The 9,058-nt window shown below is 41.5% G+C and overlaps 2 protein-coding genes across 6 annotated transcripts; both read left to right on the forward strand.

The window, feature by feature from the left end:
* Positions 1-214: 214 nt before the first annotated feature.
* On the forward strand, positions 215-1,459 carry LOC135643757 (probable F-box protein At4g22030). Its single transcript, XM_065161095.1, has one exon. The coding sequence runs from the start codon at positions 215-217 to the stop codon at positions 1,457-1,459; it is 1,245 nt and encodes a 414-aa protein (XP_065017167.1).
* Positions 1,460-3,712: 2,253 nt separating this feature from the next.
* LOC135642681 (protein NDL1-like) lies at positions 3,713-8,169 on the forward strand. 5 transcript variants are annotated; one of them, XR_010498027.1, is made up of 11 exons: positions 3,713-3,877; positions 5,636-5,735; positions 6,178-6,275; positions 6,405-6,493; positions 6,611-6,671; positions 6,784-6,870; positions 6,952-7,029; positions 7,110-7,166; positions 7,277-7,332; positions 7,444-7,562; positions 7,666-7,763. XR_010498027.1 is itself a non-coding variant. In XM_065159022.1 (11 exons), the coding sequence occupies exons 1-11, from the start codon at positions 3,734-3,736 to the stop codon at positions 7,769-7,771; spliced, it is 1,023 nt and encodes a 340-aa protein (XP_065015094.1). In that variant the 5' UTR covers positions 3,713-3,733; the 3' UTR covers positions 7,772-8,169. The 5 variants fall into 5 exon arrangements, 4 of the variants coding, with proteins under 4 accessions (XP_065015094.1, XP_065015096.1, XP_065015092.1 ...); XM_065159022.1 differs by having other exon boundaries at positions 7,427-7,573; positions 7,666-8,169; XM_065159020.1 differs by having other exon boundaries at positions 3,719-3,877; positions 7,427-7,562; positions 7,666-8,169.
* The last annotated feature ends 889 nt before the right edge of the window (positions 8,170-9,058 follow it).

Raw genomic sequence — 9,058 nt, forward strand, 5'->3', positions numbered from 1 at the left:
ATTGACGCCTTCTTCCATTCTACCGATTCAAATAGCCTTACTTGGTCAACTATTCAACCACCCACCACAACTATATATACAGACCACATAACACCCCTCCTCTTCATATCAGTACAATACCTTGCAAGACTCAGATTGATATAGCAGCTTAACTCCATCGCCTCTTCGGCAAGCGATCTGACAGAGCCAACAGAAGACAAGGATCTCTGTGATCATGGCAACTCTAGAAGCCCAAAACCTCTTCTTTTCATCATCCTCTTCCTCCCCTTCGGGTCACCGGAAACTACGTGCCAGTCTCCATGTTCCTGCCAATCTGAGAACCAAGGGCGTCTCTCTTCCGAAGCTAAATTTGGGAGGGCTGAGCCTGAGACAAGATGATACAGCCACCAGCTTCACTCAACCTCCTCGGCCAACGACAGCTTCCGAGGACGAGCACTTGGTCTCCAAGATTCACGCGATTCTCGACGCCGTCGCCGATAGAGCGGAGATGCATGCCATCATCGGAGCTCAAAGGAACGACTGGAACCACCTCTTCACCAACTCCATCAACGCCATCTCTCTCACTGCCTCGCTGATGGCCGGCATCTCGTCCATCCCGGTGGGCGAAGCGGCACCGCACTTGCTGGCCTTCAAGCTGTCGTCCGTGATCTTGTTCACCGCGGCGACGGGGATGATGCTGATCACAAGCAAGATTCAGCCTTCTCAGCTGGCAGAAGAGCAAAGAAACGCGACCCGCTTGTGGAAGCAGCTCGGGAGATCGATCGAGACGACTCTCGCCCTCCGAGCCCCGACCCAGCGAGACGTCGACGAGGTCATGGAGAAGGTGCTCGCACTCGACAAGGCTTACCCGCTTCCCCTACTCCCGGGGATGCTCGAGAAGTTCCCCGAGATCGTGGAGCCTACTCGTTGGTGGCCTAAAAGTCAACGAAAGCAATCACCGCAGGCAGGTAGCAATGGTTGGAGCCACGAACTGGAAGAGGAGATGAGAGGGATCCTTAGAGTACTGAAAGCTAAAGATGAGCAGCAGTACATTACACTGGGGAAGTTGGTGCTCAACATGAACAAGACCTTAGCCATCTCAGGGCCTCTTCTCGCCGGCCTGGCTGCAATAAGCTCCGGTTTGATAGGCTCACCGGCTCTCGGTCCGATGCCGGCATTTCTCGGTGTCATCGGAGGCGTGCTTGCCACCGCAGTGCACACCTTGGAGCACGGTGGACAGGTCGGGATGGTGTTCGAGCTGTTCCGCAACTGCGCTGGGTACTACCGGCGGTTGCAAGAGGAGATCGAATCCAACTTGGGGGAGACGGATGTACAGAAGCGGGAGAACGGAGAGTTATTTGAGATGAAGGCGGCTTTGCAGCTTGGAAGAAGCCTTTCTGATCTCAAAGGCCTCGCGACGTATGCTTCTCCTTCGTGTGAAGATGAAGACATGAAGGAGTTCGCCGGGAAGCTCTTTTGATGGCACTAACCGACTGTTCATATCTTATAGAATCAGTAGAGTGTATAAACCTACTAACTATTCTTTTGTGGATTACATCAACGACAAAAAGAGAATATTTTTTTCATTTATATCACACTGTGTTGGTACCTCGCAATGCAAATGATGTTGACTCTGCCTAATATCTCTGTCCAAGGTGAACCATTCAACGATTCTGAAGTCAAAATCAGTGCCGTTGACACATTCGTCTTCCACGTTACTGATTCAAATAGTTTCGGCTTCCTCGAACGATCTACATATACATTAGAAGCCAATATTGGAGATCATGGCAACTCTTCCAACTCAGAGTCTCTTCTTCTCATCCTCTTCCTCCTATTCATATCAAGCTCGAAACCTTCGTGCCAGTCTCCATGTTCCCTCCAGCCTAAGAACAAAAGGCATATCCTTTCCCAAGGCTAGAAGAACTGAGTCTGAGAGAAGAGCTGAGACGAGCCCGAGAAGATAACATAGCCATTAATCAAAGTCTCCTTCGTTGAATGCACAAAGATGCATTTTGAATCGGAGTTCAACCATCTCTTGATCAAACCCCATCATTCTCACTGTGGAAACGATGCTGATCACACCGCCTGTGGAAAGAGCTTGACCTTTTATAACACTCCACTTGTAATTTCACTTATTTCATGCATAAGATGTCATCTTATAATTTAATTATAATATCAAGAATAATGTAGTAGAAAAATAGATAAACATCATCACGTCTATCAATTCTAAATCATAAGTTGGATAGTTCTTCTTACTATCATTTCGGCAAGACATCAAGGAAGCCATGGTGACTGTGTTTGCACTCGAGAAGGCTTACCTGCTTCCTTTGTTCGCGGGGATGCAGAGATTTTACACAACCAGTCTTTAGAATCTTAAATTCTTTAAAGAGATTCAGAAATCTTTCACACTTCTCTCAAGGGCTGGTAGATATGGCAAATGTCTGAACTAGGTGGAATTTGGGCACTCCTAAATCCCATGAGCCTTTTGGACTTTTAGAATACCTTCCAGACCTCTAAATCAGTCCAAGAAGTGTTTGAAATGAATTGTTTATCATAGAAATTCTGATTGAGATCATAATAAATGGAATATTGATTATATTTCTACTGTGTGATTGGGCTCACACTGATTCTACCTCTGAAGAGGTGCAACTAATCCTGTCTAATTCTCACCTACACAAGTAAAAAGACAAATGATAAGGTAGTTGATGAAGGTTTCAGATGAGCTACAAATGTTGATGTGGTTGGGAAGCACTGTTCCATTACCTACTTTCTCATGAGCAGAACAAGAACACTGACAATTATCTTTCTTTCCTTCTTGTAACATTTTAGACACCAAATATATTGCTCTCATCAAGCTGACTTATATAAATCTACTGATTTCATTGCCACTTTTTCCAATCATGCAATGTGACACATCTGTACTGCTTTCTTGTGAAACTAACTGCCAGTCAGAGAGAATAAAGAAGCAATCTGCAGGCATTGAGGTCATTAATGTCCCAATCAAAATGGCCTCATGAAGACTTTGCTCATTGTTTGTGGTGCAGACTTACCAACAAAGATTCTACTTCATATCTCATGTATCATTCTGTATAAAGCAGAATAAAGAACACAAATTGTTGTTTTTGGCCATGTTATATGAGAAAGAAGAAGAGATTTTGGTTGTTAATCATGCTAATGACTTTGCCTTGGCTTAACATTCCACTTCTTGAGTGGAAGTGGAATGTTAAGTGCAAGGAACAGTTCTCCTACCATGGGTGTATTATTGTTGTATTTGGCCAAACATGACTTCTTTTGCTTGTTTGGTTACTTGACAGAATATTTGGTTGCTTCCTTCCCATCTAACATCTAATTAAGGCATCAAAGAAAATTTCATCTTTACCCCTGGAGATGTGGGCCCATCTCCTCTTCGGGTCCACTGTCAGGTTGCCAGGCGGGTTTCGTTCAACCGTCGTTCTTCTCCTACGTGTTACCTTCCTGATGATTGGAGGCACATTCGGTCCCACAAGCGGGCCCCGCCTCCACCACCGGGAAGGTAGTTGAGACAGGTAAGCCATCCGTCGGGGACCACCAGGAGGACAGCAGAACTGCTCTCCCTTCCTCACCTGGGATCGCTGGTGGACACTTGGCCTCACCTGACGAGGTCAAGCCTCTGTTTGACCGATGATGGACGGCTGAGATCCACCAAGCCCACGGAAGGTAAAAGTCGGCGATTCCTCGGGCGTTGGTCGGCTTCATCGCGATTGAAAGCAAATACATGTATCTGGGAGAGGGAGGGACGGAAGGAGAGAGAGGCGGGCGTGTTCGGTTCATCGCGGAAGAGGCTGCTTTGGGAGCGCACTGGGGGGGATCGAACGGCTCTGTCTCGGGGGATATGGAGAGGTTATCGTTCGGAGGGCAGGTTAGGGTTACCCCTGGTCCGCCTGGGCTCTTCTCCTCCTCTCTTTTGGCTTCGTAATGGGTAAAATCTTGGATCTTGTGTTGGTTGCGCGGTTGAGCGCGTCTCTCTGCTTGTGCAGTTCGTCACTTTCTTCGAGTCTTGGTTGTTCTTTAAGGGTTTTATTTGCGTGTTTTACGGTGTTGGGTGTTGAGATAGTGGGTTTTGGTTGGTGATTGATTGATGATGTACGGAATGGTGATATCGTCCGCTTGCGAGCTTTTCTTGTTTCCTTACTGCGAATGGTTGAGCGTACGGACGTCAAAACGGAATTTTTTGAACTGGTTTGTTGTTTGCGCTGATTCAATTCTTTCGTGTTCTGAACTTGATTGCTTGTTTCTTGGAACTTCTTCGTGGCAATTGTTTAGCTGGAGATATGGCTCAGTGGATTGCTTCAGGAATCATCTGTTGGGTCCAGTTATGTTAGTAACATTGTACTTCTTATATACTGAAAGTAAGTTCAAAAGCGGAATTGTTCTTGCAGTGAAGTTATGTCGGAATTTGTGATGACTGATGACGTCCGAGTTTTAGACCATAAATGATGTTTAATGCTTGAGAGTGCGGTTATTTTAACTTCTTGCCTCAGCAGCATGTTACTTTTGGATTAGGAAGGGAAAAGTTATAAATTGTTGCTTCATTGTCAAAGTTGTCTTCTTTAATGTTCTTATAGAGATATAGTAGCTCATTTAGGGCCATAGGGGATTTAAACAAGGGATCTTGAATTCATCGGTGTAGATATGGATATTTACATTTGTAACTTCATTTGCTTGAAAGTGGAATTTAAGATGGCTCTGAACACTTAAAATAGACCTACAGCCTTGAGATGTTTGTGTTGTAATTTTAGAGGCAACAGATATGCTTCTTGTTAGTATATGGGACCTATATGTCGTAAGAACATTAAATTCTGATTAAATCATTTGACTACCACCTGTTCCCTATTTATAACCCAGTGTCTAGACCTCCTGGGTATCGTGTTGAGGATGTTTTTCTTTTTAAATTTTGACTATATAAAATCTTTTAATCACTTAAATTTTCATGGTGTTAGCCAAGTTTAGTGATGCTCATAATTTGTATATTTTTAATGTGAAGTAAAAAGTTACTGCAACTCTGTGGTTATTAGGTTAATTCCACTTTGTCTAACTGTATACTTTCATCAGGCATAGTCATTTTTTTGTCTCAATGATATTTTTTTTCTCTTTTCTTGACAACTGCCTAATGAACAACTGTGTTGCTAGCAATTCTTCTGCCATTTCCTGTAAAGTGAATAATAGTCTCACTCTCTGTTACTTTATGATGTTATATTTTCCTTCTAGTTCTTTAGTTTGTTACTCTTCTGTACATGGATGAAGTACCGAAAAAGCTCTTTCCAAATTCTGTAACCTTATTTTCTGTATTTTCATATTCTGTTTCCTCGCTGCTGTCAAGGAGCCAATTTGATATGCATACTATCTTTTGGAAGGTAAGGTAATGTCCATTTAGTCCCTGTTACTGTTAAAAGTTTGACAATTTTCAATGCAATTCTGATCATTAAATTTCACTCAACCTACTCCATATGAATTCACATAGACCTATTAGTGCAGTCCAGGTTCATCTTGTATTTTTGTTTTTTTCATTTTAATGCTTTTGATTTACGTTAATTTTTTTTTTTTTTTTTTTACATATTGATCTTTTTTCTCTTTCTTCATTGATGCTCAATCATATAAATATCCTTGCCATTCTCAGGAACATCATGTGCTAACCAACCATGGTTCCTTATCAGTTTCTTTCTATGGAGATCCGGAAAAGCCTGCGCTTGTTACTTACCCAGATGTTGCTTTAAACCGTAAGTTGGGTGATATACAAAATGAGCACTTTGTATTCTGTTTCTATCTATAAAAATTAGATATCATGAGATTTCAACACATATATCTCAAAGTTCTTATAGCAGTTGCTCTTAATCTCTTTTTTTGCATTTTTTAAAAATAACCTAATCATGTTTTATTCAACCCATGGTTAAAAAGCCTCTGTGTGTATGATCATCCATGGCACCTCTTTTGACATTGTACTTTTTTTTGAGACATTGATTGCTTAAAACATCATTATTTTATTTTTAAGTAGCCCAATAATACATGCTTACTTGTACTTGGCCTATCCTGTTCCTTACAGAAGAGCTTATTATCTGTTGCAAAAAATTGATAGAATGGGTTGCACATTTTCGTTGCTAAGTTCTCACTAGAATGGAGAAGTTTTTGTGCCTAACTTACTGTTTTTATTGATTTATTCAGATATGTCCTGCTTTCAAGGATTATTTTTATGTCCTGAAGTTGCTTCTTTGCTTCTTTATAATTTCTGCATCTATCACATTAGTCCTCCAGGACATGAGGTCAGCAACTAGATTGCAGCTAAAGTATGATTTGTGCTTATTAAAAGGAACTAGTGGATTATCAACATTTTGCAATTTGAACTCATGTGAACATGATATTTTTGGTCTTCTTCCTAAAAAATCCTGCAGTTAGGTGCTGTTCCTATATCTTCGGATGTCCCGGTACTCTCTGTTGATCAGTTAGCAGAGCAGGTGGCAGTTGTGCTTGATTTTTTTGGGTAACTAAATCATATAATACTGAAGTTATTTTTTCCCTCAAATGTGCAGTATTGTGTCTGGAAGTTGCTTTTCCTTTGTCTTCAACATTTTAATTTTTCATGACTTGTTCTTTGCAGGTTGGATTCCGTCATGTGCTTGGGAGTCACCGCAGGAGCTTATATTCTTACCCTTTTAGCAGTAAGCGATTCTGCAACCAAGATCCTCCGTTTTTTTGTGAAAACGAAGGTTCTTTTATTATTTGCTTATTTCTTATCTTTATTGATTTAATTTTTTTTCTGTGTTTGTAAAGTTGAAGTATAGCAAACGTGTTGTCGGATTGATACTTGTTTCACCCTTATGTAAGGCTCCCTCATGGAAAGAATGGATATGTAACAAGGTAAAGTTTTTAGTTACTGATGTTTCTGTTCCCAGTTGGCGAAGTATACTGCTCCTAATTAGGGAAAATCTGAATCTTTAGGTAGTGTCAAATGTTCTCTACTTCTATGGAATGTGTGACGTAATTAAGGAATGGTTGATTCAGCGATATTTCGGTGAGGTATGTTAGCATCAGTTGTCTCCAGCCTAATAACTCACCTCTATGCATCATTCATTTCATGTCTTAGTCTATTTTGGCAGGAAGTTCGTGGAACTTCGCAGGATCCTGAATCAGATATCGTACAAGCATGCAGACGTGTTAGTATTTGCTCCTCTTGTGGCTTCACATCTGATCTGGGAGGAACATTTAAGCAACATTTTGCTATATCCAAGGTTTCTTTGCAAATGTTATCATTTTCTTTTTGCAGTTGCTAGACGAAAGGCGGAATGCCAACATCTGGTGGTTTCTGCAGTCGATAAATGAGTATGTTTTTAATTCTTACTGTTTTGCTCCTTGAAATGTTAATCTGCGGACGAAAGATAATGAAGAATTCTTTAACCCTTTTATGCTAAAACAGACGTCATGACTTAACAGAAGCATTGAAGGAAGTTCAATGTAGGATTCTAATTTTTGTCGGTGAGAACTCTCCCTTCCGCTCAGATGCCCTCGACATGGCCACAAAACTTGACAGAGAAAACAGTGTGTTGGTTGAGGTACTTCATCAGTAAGATTTATTGTCTTCCACTACATTTGCATTATTTTCTTCATTAGTAAGATTGATGGCTGATTTATGATGCAATTAATTCGTCTCTGCAGGTTAAAAAATGTGGATCGCTCGTCACAGAAGAGCAGCCACATGCAATGCTGTCACCAATGGAGTATTTTCTTGCAGGATTTAACCTGTACAGGCCCAAGGAACTAAGTTGCAGTCCAAGGAGTCCACTTAGTCCATCATGCATCTCCCTGGAACTGCTCTCGCCTGAGAGCATGGGCGTAAAGCTGAAACCCATCAAGACTCGCAAGTCACTCGTAAGTATCAATTTTTAACGCAGAGGGGATTCAGACCTTCAGCTAGGTGAAAATTCACCCTTTAAATGATCAGTTTTGTGAAAACCTTAGAATTTGATGTAATAATTACATCTGCTATAGGCCGTTTGACATAGACCAGGTTATTAGATATAGATCGAGACGAGAGAGGACAAGCTTCGGAAAGCTGAGATTATTAGTAAATGAGATCCTATTGCATTCATTTTCAGTCATAGCCTGTAAACCTTGTCTTGTTTACTTTGGACATTAATAATATAAACCTTGTCTTGTTTACTTTGCCGATCATATTTTCGCAGTAGTATGATTAGCTGCCTTATTTCAGTCACTACTGTTGGGTCTTTCATCTTACGATGTGCATGTCAAACAGCTCCGTATGAATGTGTTACTTTTGTGGGAGAGGTTGCTGTCGTTTCTTGTACTGCTTTCCATGGTGGGTGCTGAATAGAGCTGTGATGTGATGGATGAAACATCTTTTGTTTCTGGAGAACAGTGGCCGAAGGGCTAATCCAATTGCTGGGCGGTAGTCTCTCGTTGCTGGATACAGGTAGGATAATGTTGGAAGAAAGTTGATGTCCGAATTCATTATTGGCCTCTCTTTTTCTTTCTGTGCACGCGTGATGCTTTCTTGCTTTCTTCTGGTCCTCCAAACTCATTCCCTTACAGCTGAGTGTATATGCATGGATAAAAAGAACCAGCTGTTAGCTAATCTCTCTCTCTCTCTCTCTTTCTCTCTCTCTCTCTCTCTCTCTAAAGACACTGGGGATAATGTATAAGAATTTTGATCTAAGAACTCCTCTTGCTCATCAGACAACTATGTGTGATCACAAAAGTGAATCAGGTTCAAGTATTCAGCCAGTGGTCTCCATCCAACCTACTTTTTAAGTGTGATGATTGCTTAGGATAATGGAGTTTTTGTTGCAGGAGTTCATCATCTCGCAAGTGACTCGCAGAGTGTCATGCGCTAAAATTAATAAGACCAAGAAGAACTGTTCTGCCACGATCGGAAGAAATCATAGCAGTACTATCTCCTTCATCAACCATTATGATGACCCACCACCGCTATCATTACCAGCCTCACAACCATTATCGCTGCAAATATGCTACACGACACTCCTATAGCTGCCATCGTCACAGTTTCCTATTAAGCCACCATCGGCATTTC

The sequence above is a fragment of the Musa acuminata genome, chromosome BXJ3-7, assembly GCF_036884655.1.
Source record: "Musa acuminata AAA Group cultivar baxijiao chromosome BXJ3-7, Cavendish_Baxijiao_AAA, whole genome shotgun sequence".
Taxonomy (NCBI): domain Eukaryota; kingdom Viridiplantae; phylum Streptophyta; class Magnoliopsida; order Zingiberales; family Musaceae; genus Musa; species Musa acuminata.

What these genes read in the sequence shown, in the direction of transcription:
- LOC135643757 (XM_065161095.1), top strand. Translation starts at nt 215, where the DNA reads ATGGCAACTCTAGAAGCCCAAAACCTCTTCTTTTCATCATCCTCTTCC.
- LOC135642681 (XM_065159020.1), top strand. Translation starts at nt 3,734, where the DNA reads ATGTATCTGGGAGAGGGAGGGACGGAAGGAGAGAGAGGCGGGCGTGTT. An exon ending in GGTTATCGTTCGGAGGGCAG is followed by an intron (nt 3,878 to 5,635) that starts GTTAGGGTTACC and finishes TGCCATTCTCAG; the next exon opens with GAACATCATGTGCTAACCAA. An exon ending in ATATTCTTACCCTTTTAGCA is followed by an intron (nt 6,672 to 6,783) that starts GTAAGCGATTCT and finishes GTGTTTGTAAAG; the next exon opens with TTGAAGTATAGCAAACGTGT.